At 36.5% G+C, this 17,850-nt stretch overlaps 2 protein-coding genes and 1 pseudogene across 2 annotated transcripts; 2 read left to right on the top strand and 1 right to left on the bottom strand.

The window, feature by feature from the left end:
- The first annotated feature begins 1,083 nt into the window (after positions 1–1,083).
- LOC132563882 (uncharacterized) lies at positions 1,084–17,163 on the top strand. The gene is made up of 3 exons (XM_060228643.1): positions 1,084–1,641; positions 3,974–4,223; positions 17,018–17,163. The coding sequence occupies exons 1-3, from the start codon at positions 1,624–1,626 to the stop codon at positions 17,146–17,148; spliced, it is 399 nt and encodes a 132-aa protein (XP_060084626.1). The 5' UTR covers positions 1,084–1,623; the 3' UTR covers positions 17,149–17,163.
- Positions 10,734–12,139, top strand: LOC132563884 (uncharacterized). Its single transcript, XM_060228644.1, has 3 exons — positions 10,734–10,963; positions 11,561–11,773; positions 12,046–12,139. The coding sequence occupies exons 1-3, from the start codon at positions 10,749–10,751 to the stop codon at positions 12,137–12,139; spliced, it is 522 nt and encodes a 173-aa protein (XP_060084627.1). The 5' UTR covers positions 10,734–10,748.
- On the bottom strand, positions 12,182–14,333 carry LOC132563879 (uncharacterized; annotated as a pseudogene).
- Positions 17,164–17,850: the final 687 nt, after the last annotated feature.

Here is a 17,850-nt window from a genome sequence, read left to right as displayed (position 1 = left end):
GACAAGAGACAATATTCACATTGAGACAATATTCACATTGAGACAATATTCATCCTGAGGCAATATTCACCCTGAGGCAATATTGCCCTATAGCAACCACGATTTGAGCTTTACACCAAACAAACCATAAACTGTCAGGTGTAAAGGTGTCATTCACATGTATGTCTTTGGTATATTCCAGTATTCAAAAACAGTAAGTCAAGAAAGATAACTCTTCCAACACTACCGATTCACTACATTCATGTGATTTCTAAAATTAGCAAACGAAAGTTGCTACTGAAGGTCCATGGTGGTGGTAATTTGACAAATGTACTTCTGTCTAAAAAACATTTCTGTGGAAAAAAATGTCTTTGCGGTAATCAGGCATTAGTTCTGATGTTCAATTGGATTGTTTTTGTCATTGATACATAGTTAAGTGTCATTGTAAATATATTTTAAATTTCATATTGAAATTTTAAATCAAACAAACCATATGTTATTTTCATAATGAACAGAGATGCTCGGCTTCAGTGAATTTATAAATCATGATGTATATCAAAATGTATTTAATATATTCATAACTCTATTGATGTTTTTGCGCATTTTACTAATTTATCAGTTTACCTGCCTAGGTACGTATTCAAATTAAACCCGTACTGTTGTATCTCACCTTGTATTTGGTGTGATGTCGAGTGAGTCCAAAGAAACACAAACTAAACGCCTTTAATGCTTTCCTTTATTACATATACAAAGTTCCTAGTTCCTATAGCCATAGTTCACAATCATCACAAACACAGTGTAGGGGTTCTTGGTTGCACCTAGCTTGCGCCCCAACCTGCGGTAAAAAACTGAAAAATACAGAAATTAACCTGTCCTTAGTACATATTTCAACAAAATTAATCAAACTTCAAACGTTTAAACCGTATTAAAGTTACCTCATGGGTCACCTAAGCCTTGCCAAATTTGCACGTCTGTTTCCTTTTAACTTTCACGTAAACATATCCCATGATGCATTTTTCCACGACGTACAAAGAATGAACTCTGAACCCTGACCTGACTACCAGAGCAGACGGACAATATAAAACTAGCGTTTCACTACATTTGGTGAAAAACAATGAAACACATGCAAGCTCTTTCAACCAAATTGTCTCGTGCAAGGGAGACTGATAATACCAAAATCAATCTTCTGTGGCTGTGCTCTAAAACGTAAGATATTCCAATCTTTACCAGCTTCGGTTGACTGACAGACAGAGATGCTCATATGATCTCTCGTGTGATAGGAATGTCCGCCAGGTGGAATTTTTTCTTTATTTAGAAACCGGCTGTCCCAAATTAATGGTACATAAGTAATCTTTGCAAGTTACTTATATACTACAGTAATGACAAAGTGCAGCAAAATGCATGTCTGTGTACTTGCGTTAACTGATTTCCCCACTGTCGCTCGTCTTTTGTGTACTGTGAACCTCTAGATTACAGAAGAGCGTGTTTGTCTGAAACGAGTTTCTGCACAGCGTGTGTTTCTGCTTTTTTAAGATACCACAACATGTGTCGGCTGTGAAGTGTTATTCGGCAATATAAAAAGGTCGTGTCGGTGTGAACGGGCCTTTCTGTGTTTGAATAGTATTTTCATCATTAAGAGACGGTATGGAAGTACTGACAGAGGTAAGTATATTTTATTCTGATGTTTAATGATGCATATTACAATCACTGTTAGAAAGTATTTATCATAGCTAACACCACACCCGCATGACTCAATGTATTTATCTGACTAATTCTGTATTGTGTAGCAGAAATGTATTTATATATGTATATACATCAGATGAAACTTGTTTTCTGATGGAAGTTAATAAAATTCGATTGGCAGAAAAACGAGCTTACGTTTTAAAGAGAATGAGAATAAATGTTATCTTATCCTTAATATCAATTTGTATTTACCATTCCAACGTTAAATTTATCGATGCAAGAACCAAAACAATATCCACACGTATTTTATAAAAGATGTGGAAGATGGTGGTCTATATTATAAACTAAGACTTACCATTTTGATCTGATTTGATAATATTACCATTTAAGATTTTTAGCATTTGTCTTTTAACTTTGGGTGTTTCGCCGGTTGATGGCCCTAATGACCTTTTTTGCGTTGACGGGCCGTTAAGAGTGTAGTAATGATAATAATTTAAGCCGGGAAAAAGGGAAGTAATAGTCTTAGGCTTATTGATCTAGCTGATATCTGTGTTTATTGTATATGTGTAGTATGTAGTACTGTCCAATGGCCATCAGATAATAAAAAACAGACAGATTTCTGTCACAAAATGTAAGTTGTGCGATGGTTGATATCAAAATCAAAGCTAAAATGCAGCTCCGGAAGCGTTATACAGGGCATCTTTCATAACAGACGAACATATTACTCTAGGCTAGTCCTCGACTATCTACAACAGATTCTTCAGCAACAGTCGCTTATCTCGATCTTTTTCTACACTGACTCCAACATGCACATCTTTCCCTCTTTGAGAAATTCGAATTTCCCGACGGTCACGTGCCTATATCTCCAAGCTGTAGTGTTTCCGTGTCGCAGTTGATCGATGTTCCCATTATCACGATTTTCGTTCGAGAAGTCGTTAACTGACGGACAAACTCGTAAACAGGATTTCAAAAAGGTGTAGGTTGATGAAAATCATGGGGAAGATTTACGGTCGTCATAGTGATCTCATTGAGAAATAATGTACACTTGTTAGCTTACTTGTTCCTGTACACTTTATTCTTATTTTAAAAACGTGACATTACTTTCTTGGTTTGACCAAGATTTATATTGCTTGTTTCGTCGGCGACCAGGTTACGCTTTCTCTTGCGAAACTTCAGGTCTTATTTTCATTAAACATGTGCTTATCAATGGGTTTTTGTGTAGATATTTTTTCATGTTTTCCCTCGTCTTGTTGAATTTGAGTTTGGATTTTGATTACGTTGACGTTTTATTTTCTTATTTATTTGTGTTTGTGTTCTATCATCGTTTCATCATGTTGAGATTTTTTTTTAATTTTTGTTGAAGCCGATATTTCTAGCGTTGTATTTGTAAATCAATATCGCACATTTCAAAACAAAACAAAAAGCAAAAAATATGATGATACTTGGGAAAGTGCAAGGAAAATTCGTTACCTTTATCTGACCGGAATAGACGCAAGATAATTTGGTGTTACCACAGCTTGCTTCCGTATACCTTATGATAAAATGCACAATTAGGCGATTGTTTCTAAACACACATAATGAAAGGAAGGAGAGGGCGTGTCAATGGGAAGCATTGGAATTTAAAAAAATACAACTTGCTTTCTACACTTTGCACGTGTTCTGTTTATCTCACGATAATGTACTGTTACCAGTTCAAGATAGACCGTGTTTCAGATCTGCAAAGGAAACACAAGCTCCAGTTTATGGTATACAGATAACAGTGAGAAATATATTTGATATCAGATGAATAGAAGGCCTTTTGAATGTTATTGGTCGCTGCTCGAAATTTCATAAATTGTGAAATGTGAATTATATCACATTCAGAACTAGATTTCATGACAATTTGAAAGAGGTATTACATTCTGTTCAATTTGGCTCATCAAGTAATAAAACGATTTCTACAAGCAAAGGAGACATTGTGATATGTTATGAAAAAAGTACTTCATGAAACAATTTTTTGTATCTTCAGCGTACATTGAATAACATTAGGTGAGAAACAATAAGTACATAATTAGTTGTGTAAGAGTTATGATTGTGAATAGAGTCATGTATTACTTTACTTTTCTGTCTCCGCTGAATTCTAGTAGTATATGCATGACATTGAAAACCTGCAACGTTCTCTCATAGTTCCACCATAGAATTATATGTCTATGGATGACAAAGTGTTGATTTTGAGTGGTTCAGATGATCGCAGCTTGAAGCACAAATTTGCATTTTCCAATGATAGATATCATATAACTTCATATACGAATAAAAAACATATCTCGTTTAGCCTTTCAGAATGGCATCTAAATGGAAATGGACACAAACAGTGATGCTTCTTACCAGTGTGGTACATATTGTACATGTTTCGGGCTTTTTACCAACTCTCACCACTTCCACACCACCTGATACATACAGTCACGTGCAAATAACGCGGGATGGAGTCCTGAAAATGGCAGCTAATTTTCTGACTGACAATGGACTCGTGGATGGGTCATACACAAATGCAGAGAGAGTCTTGACAAAGTATTTTGGATCAGGTTTGTATGTAAATCAACTTTATCATATAAGTTTTACAACAATTGCTAAACAAAATTTTCCATCTTACTGTAAACTTTTCTGTACACCAGTCTGTAAGCGTGTGAGTGGAGAGAAAGCGGAATACCCGGGAAAAAAACCCACGTGGTCAGTTCCGTGAATCGAACCCGGACTTTTGACAACTGTCAAGATATATTCTCTAACACTGAAGTTTTGAAAAATGTTGTTTTCTATCTCGAGTACTTTTGCGTATCAGCTGGATATTTGGGTAAATTTGATTCCTTGCAATATTTATCTATTCAATTTTTTATCCACTTTTCAATCATTAATTGGTTTCACCATTGTTGATAATTGAATAACACGTTATAGATACGTGTAGGTATCTGTTCGTAAATGGAAATGGGTGGCTGCCGAAAGGCGCAGCGATAACGCACACATCTTTAACCTAGCCGTCGGGGGTTCGATTCCAGGACTGTACTGGAAAAGGTAGGAAGTCACATACCCGACCACGTGGGTTTTCCTGGGGTATTCAGGTTCCTCCAATGGTAAGGTCATTCAGGCGAATACATCCGTACAAATAGGAGTGCAAAGTAGAAGTTGAAATAACTTGTTTCACAAATGTTGTAAAATAAATACAGTTTCACGTGTTGAAGACATTTGTTTTCAATATCGAATAAAATACTGCATACTTGTTTTTATATAAAAATCAAATTAATTGCTACATGTTGAAGACACTTTCTTGAAATATCTTATGTTTTAAATACCTAATTAAATACTGCTTGTTAAAGACAATTCTTTTAAATAAATAATTACTTCATGGTAATGACATATTTAAATATCTTATTGATTTATTTGCGAAGCAGGTGTGAATGTATAGCGGTGATTCATACTTCTTATAATTCTGCAATATTATGATGGATCTAGGTGTTTTACTGCGATCAATTTTGATAAGGTGTATCTTTGGTTACGCAATGATACATTGACTTCTCCATCTGTGTTAATTTTTGAATGAAAATGTGACTTTTTCATAATCGAATGTCGGCTTTGTTTGTACAAAGCGTGTGCATGTAACCGTGACGGACAGTTCTGGTAAGGATCAATGAGACTTCTGCCTTACCAGTGTACAGATACTCACGCTCTGTAATAGTGTGGCGTTTTTTCAATTGGGTTGTTTAAAACTTATATGGAAAAGTCGTCTTATTTGCCGAGCTAGGTCAATCGCTCTCTACTTCTAGGCATTGCTATTCATTAATGTGTATTCGTGCCATGAATTGGACAGAGGAATAGTTGAACTTTACATGTACAACAAATTGAATATCCTGTATTCACGAATATAACAACCACGGGAATGAAAGTGTAACTGTTAAAAATGGCTTCGTTGGTAGTACCTAAGATAGAGAAAACGTTTACTGAACTTTTACCGGTTACTTCAACGGATATGGATACAGACGAGTGTATCTATTTAATAATCAGTTGATTCTCTTACCGAAAGAACAACGTGTGTCAAAGTTATTAGAATTGTCAAAGAATTCTGAAAATAAACTGCAATGGTACCGTTCAATTTGCTCCGATGAAATATGCACGCGACTGCTTTCTCTTGCAAAATGTTTTGAACGGTGACAATGACGGCGAGGTCAACGATGTTTTCACTTCACATCGAAGTACTATCGCTTCTCAGAAGGATCAAAGTTCGAAATCTCCGTATTCTCCTCGTGAAAATTTCGTTAGAAAAAGTGAGTTAGAAACTATATTCAGTGATATGGTCCTCGTACGGAAAGATCTGTATGAGTTGAGAGAGCATTGCAATAAACGCATAACGTCCGTAAAAGCTGTTGTGAAGGATCTAAAAGCTGAATTAAAGTCTATTAAATCGGAATTGAGACAAGCAGATGACACTGTTGAAAATTTTTTTTCTGATCATATAGAAAACTGCGTTCCTCTCTTTTCTGACAGGATTCATTTGATAACCTCGAAAGTTGTTTCACTAAAACGCCATAGGCAAAGAGTATCCACTGAACATTCCTCAATTTCTCACTCAGTCGAGAATAACAGCTTGAGTCGTTCACGTATTAATGATGAACGTTTCATTAAAGTGAACGAAACTCGCTCTGAGGTTCGTGAGGTTAGAGACAAAATAACAGTGTTTGGTAAGGACTTTCAATCCCATACGTCAAAACTGAACTCTGCCCTAGACAGCATCTCTTCTTTAAAGTCCCGTGTCCGGAAAACAGAGGCTGCGGTACAAGATGGTGTTCACGAATCGCAAGCCAGGACTGATATCGCTGTCAGGGTTCTTACGGAGGGCATTGGTCAACAACTTTCAGTAATGAAATAAGATGTTTTGAATGTAGTCGACAGTCATAACAAAGATGTCTCCTCAAACCGTACAGGTGCTTGTTATCCTAACGCCGAGACATCGACTTCCTCCTCGCGTTGTAAGGATGTCTGTGGAAACCTACAAGGCTCATATAATCATCCAAGCGAACGTGGAGTATCTCTGGTAGTTTCCGGGCTCCAGAAAACGTCTCAGTATGGCGATAGTAAACAGATTGAGACAACCGAAGCTGCTCGACCTACCATCGGTCTTCAAAACCATCCAGCAAAAACAGCTTCTATTTCGAATTTTTTTGCTTCTATAAAGAAAAGGAATTCCAGTGAAAGTGCCGGGTTGGAACATCCTCAGTCTGCAAAAGATAGCGTGAGAAAGAAACCCTATGCTGCTTGCGTTTCACTTACCGCAGAGCAAAAGGCAGACCGTCCAGTTCAGTCAGTTAATTTAACGAGGGATGATGACATCGATACTGGTGGCTTTGTCGGGATGTCTAGGAGGAGAACAACCCGCTTATTCCCGAGTGGCATGTCAGAAACATGCACTACAGAAGATATTAAATCCTACGTAGGAAAGAAAGGTGTCGTTGCTACGTTTGTTCGTTTACTTAAAAGCCGTAGATGGGGTACCGTCTCTGCTCGTGTTAATAACCTTTCGTCTGACATCTTTAAAACGAAGAATCCTGGGTTTGGGCCAAAAGGTGTCAGATGCCGGAAGTGGCTGAGTAAGAACAAGTTTACTGGGGATAACGCCTTCGAAAGAGAGGAATCTGATCATGAAAAGGAAGTGTCTTAGCATGCAAATAGTTTATCGCTCTGCTGTGTACTACTTGTCATTGTCATGAACTCTCTCCGGATCATGTCTTGGAACGTCACCGGTATTATGTCAGCGGTGTCTCATTTACATGATGTTTTAACTAAGGAACAAGTCGATATATGTGGTGTATCAGAACATTGGTTGTTCGAGGGAAATCAACATTTATTTCGTAGTATCCACGAGTCATATGATCCTTCGTAATATCCGATTTTTCTCTCCATCCTCTATTGAATAACAGAGTTCGTAAAGGAGGAGTTGCTCTGATGTGGCACAAGAACATCTCAAGTTGCGTTACTATTATAGACTCTAACGATGATCGTATCGCTATTATTAGAGTAGCGCTTGACACTATGGTGTTATTCATTGTTCAGGTCTATTTGCCAATAGCACAGCACGGTGTAAACCTCGATAGGGACTACATTGTTAAACTTGATGAGCTTTACTGCAACATGTCAGTTGGAGGAGAAGTGATTTTTATTGGCTCTGTGGGCCTCGCTGTCAAATTGCTGCCAATAGACCGGGTCGTGATTTACAAAACGTTATGATACAAATTAACCTTGTGTCTCTTACCAAGCAAACTCCATCTTGTACTTCGCTGTGAAATCTTGGATGACGATTCCTATCTTGATGTTACTAACCATAGGCCAATTATATTAGAGACACATGTACCTCCACCATGACTTTCTAATTGCCTTCAATCTGTGGAGAGAATATCTTACAAGTGGATAACATCTGGCGAGATAAGTAATATACGAAGATACTGCGACAATGTGGAAAGCATTATCAGTGATCGTAAGCTGGAGAATCGTTTGCTCGTGTCGAAGTCTGATATTGATCTTTACACAGAAGAACTTGTGAAAAGTGTTCAAGAAGCAACTAAGGCGTCTTTACCACTTAAGAAAAATTTCGTTCATTTTTAAAATCCTATTGGAAAGGAACTCTAAAACATCATTATAAGGTGATGTGGAGATATCGTTCTGTTTGGACGCCCCATGGAAGGCCAAGATCCCCCGACTCTGAAGTGTTTAGGAAATACAAGGACGCGAAATGTGACTTTCGGAAAGCTCATAGACGTATATCTGAAGAATATCTTCAAAAACTCAATAATGATATCGCTGGAACTGCTGAAGTTGACCAACCTTCTTTTTGGCAGCTGGTTAAATCTCGTCAGAAGACAAATCTCGTTTGTGCTGGGACGGAAATAAATTTCGATGGTGTTAAATAAGAAATCGGATTTGTCAGACAACTGGTCCTCATTTCATTGTAAATCATACAAAGAATCTTGCACTCCTGATTTTGATAACAACTTTAAAACTTATGTAAATCGCAGTGTGACCGAGATATTTCGTTCAAAATGTGAAGAATTTTCATTTCATGAGATTGAAAACTTGCTTTTGGGTAAAGCTCCTGGTCTTGATTTCCTTGTTTATGAAAATTTTTAATTTGCTCATGTGTCACTTTTTCACTGTTTATCAAAGCTTTTCAATTCATTTTTAGTAAACAACTACATACTTTGTCTATTAAAAGAGGCGTTATCTGTGTCTTATATAAAGGACACAATAAGTCAAAAAATTATCCAAATAGCTATCGTGCCATCTCATTGTTGCCTGTTATTCTGCAAATTTTTGAAAAATTGTTTCTAGAAAGATTACAGTCTGAAAACATCTTTAAAGTTAGTCCTCTACAAAATTGTTTCCAAAAGCAAGTTAGTAGTGCCATGACTTCGTTCCTTTTGCATGAAGCTAGTATTTATTTCAAAGATTGGGATAACAATCTTTTCACTTGTTTCTTGGATACTTCTAAAGCGTTCGACTGTGTTTGGCACAACGGTCTTTACTTCAAAATGAACCAAATTGGGTTCCCTGTTAAACATATAAAAGTATTAGCTTCAATGTTTGAAGATATGCAAAGTTGCGTTTTGTATCAAGGTTTTCAATCTAATTGGTTTTCCATCGATCAGGGAGCGAGGCAAGGAAGTATTGTCTCTCCATGAATATATACTTGAAAATACCATACATGTTGATGTCTATCTTTATAAATATAGATTAGGACGTCCTAATATATACGTTGTAGTTCATAAGTTCCGAAGTTCATGTTCTGGTTTTCTCGGATCCATCCTTATAGGAGATAGTATCAACCCTTTAATTGGTTTAAGGCTGTATAAATCTATCATTTTAGCACGTGGACTTTACAGCTGTGAACTATGGTTTCTTCTCTCTAATTCAGATTGGAGTCGATTAGAAAAGATTATAAATCTCTGTGTCAAATTAATTCAGTGCTTTCCGTTACGTACTAGATCTGACATATGCTTAGGAATGTTAGGTTTCCCTTCCATATCTGCTAGGGGTGATCAATGAAAACTTTTTTATGTGGTCGCTATGTAATTTGACTTCACATTGTGGTGTTCAGCAAATAGTTGTACTACGTTTATTGCATATGCATTAACAAATGTACAAAAGCACCGATGGTGTTATCCCAAATATATGGTTTATTTTACATAAGTACGATCTACAAAATTATATATATGACTTTATATAATCGGGTATATATTGGAAACAAATAGTTTAAACGACAGCTTTGAGAAAAGAAGGGAGCGATTGGCAATCTCGTTTGAATGCTACCAAAGACTTCAGTAGATTCAAAATTCTCCAAACTATGCTTGTACTTAGCCACTCTATGTTTTCTGGCGCTCACTTAATGTTCGTTTTGGTACGGTATATCAGAAAATGGCAAAGTTATGGACAATTAATCCAGACTGTGAGTTATTATGTTTAAAATGTGCTAGCTAGTGTGAAGATCTTTAGCACACTGCTGCATCGATTGTCGCCATCCCATTATTGTAGATCTAAGGGATACATTTTTCACCAAAATTGTTAGTGATTACCCGGTATCTGTACATATATTTGTTGACAATTAGGAACGTGAACGTTTTATTACAACCCTGCTAGGGGCCGTTCCTATAGAACTGCAACTGTTATTCTCTAATGTTGTAGAATTACAATCATTTAGATTGAAATGTTTTGTGTTTATTGTAAAAGTGTCCGAATTAACATTTCAATGAGGCTTTAATACAGCTACGCTGTTTACAGTTATAATGCATTGCAATTTACTCAGTGTCTTTACTTTCCCATACTTTTTTATTTAAAGGTGAACGAAATGCACTTTTGTTTTTGTAAATTTCCTTATTTATGACGTTCCCTGGTTATTAAATTTAATATATTTATAACTTTCAAAGGTTATATGTGTGTCGTTTATCTCGAAATGTTGAAATAATAAATGTTCGGTTGAAATCGCATCAAAGAATTTGCCTGAGTTATCGTCCGTGAATTCGAAACCGCTGTGACGTCATAAGTGACAATCGCCGATCCAACGAAACTTGACTATGGCGCACGTATATAACTCCGATTGTAGCGACAGTGACGATATCCCAGAGGTTTCATTCACGCTATGTATCCATCCATATATGTATGAACCTGAGACATCGAACAATGACGATCATATCGACTCAGATTCGTCAGATTGTTCCGAGGAACTGCATATAAGAGGTGACGAGGATGACGAAGATAGCATGGCTTCCGATCAACCTGTCGGAGAATGGTTAGTTTTCATTGCAACTACACGACTATATTGTTGTTCAGATTTCGATAATTGTATGTCATCTATAAACTGTATTCAATTTTTTTTTAAATTTTCTATCGTCAAAACAAAAACGGAAAAAATACGTATTTGTTTACCGCTTTATCCGCCGGTAAACAAGGCATTCTTCCGTTTATTGTTCATATACCAACAGGTCTACTGATCATTAACATTGTCATGAAATCAATATGTTTATGAAATCATTTGTTTTTCTTCATTAGTTTGTATTGATATAATTTTTCAAACAGTTTACGTTCTCCTGTTGTGTACATTTTCATTCACTTTGACTCTTCTGTTTGTACATTTTACCTCTTTCCTGCAAGTATTTTAGTACGTGAACAATGTACTTTCCGGCAGAAACAACATGACACATGCTCATTATTTTACGATTATATTTATTAATCAGAACATTATAGTACCTCAAATGCATTATGATAAATAAAAAGTCAATGGATGGCTGCATAATAACTTTTTACTTTATGTACAATTTGTTCTTTAATAACATTTTCAAGATATCTTACAATATATTACACTATAAATCTATACATTTCGTTTCAGGTGTTCCTGTAACATGTGTTCCCATATGTCCACTGAGGACGAAAGAAAATGCTGTCAGGACATGAGCATATTAGAAGAAAAGTTGACAGACATAGGCTGTATCACCCAACATGAAGGGTTTATTGCGAATTGTCTAAACACACATGTCCTGGAAACATCCTATTATGAATATGCTGAAACACACGGCCCAGGAAGACAAGAAGACATTCACAGGTATATAATGTAAATGACAATTTAAATGAACATCTTTGTCTCACAGATTATATACAACATTGATACCCTCTATTACTAATTAAACCCCTACATTGCATACCTAACTAAATAATTAATTCCTATATTTCATTAATAAGTAATGGATTAGCAATAAATTTTGACCACAGTCCATTTTGTAGCACTTAAATTACACTGCAAATACTTGTATATATGCCTACATGTACCAGTGTCTTCAAACTTAAGAAATTTGATAACAATTTTTGTCACTTCAGGAAGTATCGGCTTGTAGCATATCGTCGCTTCATCAGGTGGACATGGAAAGTTCTGGGGGGAAAAATCGACAGGTCATACCATCATGTGCTGTGACTGCCATACGGAAATAATTTCCATCACAACAATATACTGGTTTCAAGTACCCTCGTTTCTGACATAGCTCGTAAATCTCTGACAATTGTTATGGATGATAACATCTCTGTCAAAATTCCCCATGGCACTGCGGAGTTGACTTGCAATGGAAGGAGGGGGAGCATCCATTTCCTCAAAAAGAGCTGCTTCAGCCTGTTGGATGGTTGTGAATTGTAGCCTTCTGACTACAACCTCCTCCATCAACTCTTTGATGTAATCTGTTGACAAGTTGACATTAACAGTTTAAGGCAGAACAAGAACAATAAAAACTTGAATGGTCACAGTCATAATGAAGTGTCTTGTTATTGCCATCTAATTTGTTATACCAGGTAGTTATGTTGGTATGTTATAAAATACCAGTAAGTTTCTCTAAACATTGTTTAGATTTATCTAAAATAAAACGGTGAAAAATGATTTACGTCAATAAAATGGATGATATTAATATACTTTTATATTTAAAATCTCTCATTAATTTTTTTGTTAAAATATCAATGCAGGTAAATAAAATAAACATACTGAAGTTCTGTTTGACTTTAATCTCCTTTGGGACTGCATCCCCTTTTCTTCCTTTTGGGAAAGCAATTCTGTATCTGGCAGTCCCATCCTCCAGAGTTGCTTGTGGTCTACAACTATTTGAGTTGAAATGAAGAGCTGCCAGGCAAAGTCTGAAAAATGGTAGTACAGTCTGTGCAGAATTGTAAACGAACAGTATTCAATAAGGTACCATATCTTGTGAATGTATTAATTATGGTACTGTATTTATCAGGTAATAAGCCCACGCCTAGTAATAAGCCCATCCATGTCTTTTTCTTAGATTTCAAATTCACTGTCCTATACAAACTATATCCCTGCAATAATCCCCCCCAATCTGTTGATCAAATATTAGACACTGGCCCCTAGGCTTATTGCAGGATAAATACAGTATCATATCAGGACCATAGTGATGTATTTCTGTTTCATTTTTATCAGCACTGCATCAGATTTTTATGAGTATATCTCACCTTGCTTTCATCTGAATGTAAAAGAAATGGCTGGCCTTTGGTGCAAAAAAGTTCACCACATTGTGGAAGGATTCCAAGCATGATGTCTGATGTGCTGGGGACAACTTTCCAACATCTTTCAACAAGAGTTTCCCACATAAAATCTTTTCCATTTCCCGGAATACTTTGCTTCCTGAAACAAAAGGGCAGAAGTAAAAATACTTAATGAGTAATATGTATAATTAGAAAAGAAGCATGTTATTTGAAAAATATTACAAATTCTTCATATGACAATGGCAAATATCTTATTAACGCTGGACTCCTACCATAAAAATCTTATTATCTATAATCTCAATTAGTATCTTATAATTACCTGGCTTGATCCACTTTCTTGAGATGTCCCCATGCTCACATGAATGGAAAAGATCCCCATGCCCCTCGTGAATATTAGTGACATGGTTCAGGATACTTTTTTTTTTGTCGTTCTGCATTCCCTCCACTGCTAGCAGCACACCAATAAGCATGGTTGCTTATGGATCTGGCCCATTCTCCAGCCATTTTGTACTTCTTGGACTTTCCAAGAGCTTCTAATTTCTTGTAGACACCTTTGTAAAATATTCATTAGCAATTTAATAGTTATTAATTTTTATATATATTCTAGAGTCATGGATAGTAACTGACTAAAAATGTACGGAGCGGGGTGATGGGGGGGAGGGGGGGCTTATTACCCAGCATGGGCGTATTGCTAATTCAGGTGAAATGAAAAAAAACCCACCTATATATAGCTAGCAATTAATGCATGGAAACATACCCAAGTAAGTGCTTACCCTTTGCAACATGCCAAACATCAAACCAATGGTTTATGTCTGGATGGTCACTTTTCATCAGCTTTTTGACTTGGCAGTGTCTGTCAGTCACCAAATCAGATATTGGTATGTCCTTATCTTTTAAGAATTGGAAGCAGCGCTTCAGTCCTTCCAGTTCCATTGCATATGAATTTTTCACTTCATTTGACTGTAATGTAATTAACATGGGTATTAATGAACTGAAAAAAGATTTAAAACAGTTTTCTCCCTTTCCATAATATTGATTAATAAATGCATACATATAAAAAGTCTACATTTAATTACCTGGACAAGCTGAATATCCACCACTTTGGCAGTTTCTACATCCATGAGTGTGTAGGATCCGTATTTTGCAGTGTGTCCTGGGGAACTGCATCTGGCATCACCACCTAGTTTCAAGGAACTGCCACTGTTTTTGATGTCATTTAAATATACTGATTGCTGATGTTGCCAGCATGATAATGTGGATGGTACAATGTAGGTCCTCTGCAGTTTGTTGTATGCAGTTAGGCTAAGACCTAAAATTCCTGAATGGCTCATAAAGTTAAATGTTTTCACAGGACTGTTCCCACTAAAAAATATCCCACAGGCGATCACCAAATTTCCCCAGGGCAGTGAATTTGAAAATGGCTGGCTCCGCCATTTTCTGATAAATCCACAGACACATCTACTTGTTACACAAACACAAGTACCAACTGTTGTTTTGATGTGTTGCAAGTTTCTCTTGCTGCAGACAGCACATATGTCTAGCAGTTCAAAGAGACATTGTTCAAACACAACATACTTGTGCGCTTTGTCTGGATCTGTGTCCTCACTGTCCAATTCATGTGTTGTTGTGACATTGTCTTCCAAATCTGAATACTCCTCCAGATCTTCTAATGGACTCCATTCTGAATCATTGTCCTGATCTGGTAGAGAAATATCCATGTCACTCTCATCATCAGAATAATTTTCCCTATCTTTCTGGGTGGTGTTGTATCTGTGGCATTGAATGGATGTAGACACAGTCTGGCATGTGGCCTGTACCCCACAAGATGTAACTGAAGTCTTCATTTCTGATATTTTTTGTCTGTAGACTAACATGACGACGTTTCTGGAGAAAAAAAGAAATATTAATCAATTGCTGTGAACTCTAAAATAATCTATATTGCCTGAACATTCCAATCTATTGATTCACATCTATTATTTGAATAGCCGTGTAATTCATATGAAACTAATTTTATATGTTAATGATGTTATTAACACTTCTATTTCAGTAGTCTTTGACGGTCAATACATATTGAACCTACTTACACTATGAGATGGTCATATAATTTGAAAACATATAATGACCAAGAATTATAATATAAATGTACTTTTCTGTATTTTATCATAAATTTTATTGCATCACAATCCATTTTCAAGAGGAGATCTAGAAATACATGTCCGGTATATGTAAGTGCATGGCCTTCATAAATATGCTGGGTGAAATTATATATACCGGATAGGGGGTAGGGGCTGGTATATGTGTACACAAAAAGCATTCAGAGAATACCATAATAGTATATATTACATGTACATACTGTTAGGTTTTATGACGTCTGACAGCCAACATTGTATGTCTCTAGTGGATCATCCGGTCCTACACATTTATCTACAGTACTTCCGTGATCAGAAGTCTGTGTCTCCATGTGCACCTGATTTGGATGGTACTTGATTTGTTCAGACGTGTAATTTGTACTAATCTGCTGTTCATTTGTTACGTCTGCCAAAATCTACAAACAAAAAAAAGAAAAAGGATAAACAACTAAACAAACAAGTGGAATACATTGTATGTGCCAGTAATATCAGAAAGGCGGGAAGAGGGGGGGGGGAGCTTGTACAGTTCACTGTGGTTAGGCGTAAATTAGCTTATATTATAATTACATTGTACGTTGCTTGCAAGTACAGTACCTTATCATTTTAAAATATTACGTAATACTACCATTGTTAATACAACTGATGCATTTATTTACCTCGAGACGTCGTCTTTTCTGGACTGCTGTGCTAGGCCTAGACCGACTTCTGCTCGGAGTTGTGCCGACTGGAAAGTGTTGGTCATTCCGGGCATTGGCAGGACTGGTACCGCTGTCTTCGGTCTGGATGGGAGTGGTAGGCCTTGATTTCGGCGAATAATCAAAAATTGTGGGAATTGACCCTGGTTTTAACGATTTTCGACCCGGTGTGAAACCAAGTGATTCCAAAAGACGTCGATCGTGGGTGAAGCAGTCGTCCGCAAAATGGCTCTCACACAATCTGGTGTGGTCGCTTGGAGAAAAATTGTCTCTCTTGAGCTTAATTTTCCACGCATTCCGAAGCTTTTTATCTCGGGGAAAAGCGAATAAACTTACTTTCTGTCCACGATTGCTACTGTTGTTACAATTGAGGGCTGCACATTGTACCATGTTGACATCTGGCGTTTGTTTACAATTTTCCTGCTTGACAGATAGCGCGGATTTTTTTTTTGCAACGAGAGCGTTTGTCACATATGACGTCACGGATAAGGGCGATAACTCAGTCAAGGCCTTTGTGTTTCGTAAGATCGACCGAAGAACAGCATTTTTTAAAAACTCAATTTACTTACCAAACTCGCTAAATTTGTTTAAAATAGCACGTTTTGGTTTTTTATGATACGTTTATAACACTCTGGCAGCATCGGCACTTATTTGATTGATTTTGGCTTTCTGTCACCTTTAAGTTTCTTTTTATCTGTGCACTCTATTGATCATTATCATGTAAACAACTCCTATATTCTTTGATGTTTATTTTTCTTGTGTTTTTTTCTGTCACACTTTCACCCTGATTTCTTTTTGTACACTCACTTTATCAATCACTGCTTGTTTACTATGTTTCTGTACTCCTCAGTTATGGAGGAAATAACGATATGAATGAATGAATGTTAAAGACATTTTTAAATATCTTATTGAATACAGATATCAGTCGCGTTACTGGTTGTATTTCCTTACAAAACAAGCGTTTAATGGTGGTATTTGCAGACGTTGATGGCCAGGAAAGATTTAACAGGAAAATAGAAGATTTATCAATGCGTATGAGCAAAGTGCAACGGGATGTAAGAAAAATTGCAAAATATACAGTCAATGGCGAACAAATTGAGGCTGGTAAGTAGATGAAAAAATACTACCTCTATGTAATATGTTTTAAATTTTACGAATTTTACCACAAATACATGCGTTGTTAACGCAGATGTTGTCTATCAATACAACAAATATTCCTGTTCCAGCTACACTTTTACAAGTGGCTACAAGTCCCATTGTTTTGGTGTAGGGTTGGTTTTGTTAATGCCTGCATTAGTTTATCAGATAATGAATAGAGAATTCGGCTAATAACTACCTTAGTACTTCACGCTACGATATTATTTTTAATACCACACTTCACTTCAATCACGACTCGGTGTCAAACCGGATGTAAGAGAATAGGCTTAGGGAGTCCAGAGGTCACGGCTATAATTATTTCCAAAGTTGAAATGTCACTAACGTATGCAGCTACAAAAACGGTTAAACACACAAAAAGTGTAGACATTTAAAATTAGTGCACGCAGTGCGGAATCCGCCGGATGCGTCGACTTTGAGAACCACATCAGGTGTATCATTTGTACTAATCAATAAGGGATACATAAGATAACCTCTGATGAAGGCATCAATATGCACGAATTTCAATATCATGATATTGTTAACTCGATCTGATGATTTGTTGAACAAATAAACACAAAACTGTATTAGAAATTAAAGTTAAAATAGAACGAATTGGAAAAATAAAAGAAACCAAAGTTTAGATACCCCGAATAGGTTGTGAAATATTGGAGCATCTG

Source organism: Ylistrum balloti, unplaced genomic scaffold, assembly GCF_031769215.1.
Source record: "Ylistrum balloti isolate Yb309-2 unplaced genomic scaffold, AGI_CSIRO_Ybal_v1 Utg371892, whole genome shotgun sequence".
Taxonomy (NCBI): domain Eukaryota; kingdom Metazoa; phylum Mollusca; class Bivalvia; order Pectinida; family Pectinidae; genus Ylistrum; species Ylistrum balloti.
The sequence above is the reverse complement of the archived record's forward strand: the minus strand, read 5'-3'. Positions and strand labels throughout refer to the sequence as shown.

What these genes read in the sequence shown, in the direction of transcription:
- LOC132563882 (XM_060228643.1), top strand. An exon ending in GACAAAGTATTTTGGATCAG is followed by an intron (nt 4,224 to 17,017) that starts GTTTGTATGTAA and finishes TGGTATTTGCAG; the next exon opens with ACGTTGATGGCCAGGAAAGA.
- LOC132563884 (XM_060228644.1), top strand. Translation starts at nt 10,749, where the DNA reads ATGGCGCACGTATATAACTCCGATTGTAGCGACAGTGACGATATCCCA. An exon ending in GATCAACCTGTCGGAGAATG is followed by an intron (nt 10,964 to 11,560) that starts GTTAGTTTTCAT and finishes ATTTCGTTTCAG; the next exon opens with GTGTTCCTGTAACATGTGTT. An exon ending in AGACAAGAAGACATTCACAG is followed by an intron (nt 11,774 to 12,045) that starts GTATATAATGTA and finishes TTGTCACTTCAG; the next exon opens with GAAGTATCGGCTTGTAGCAT.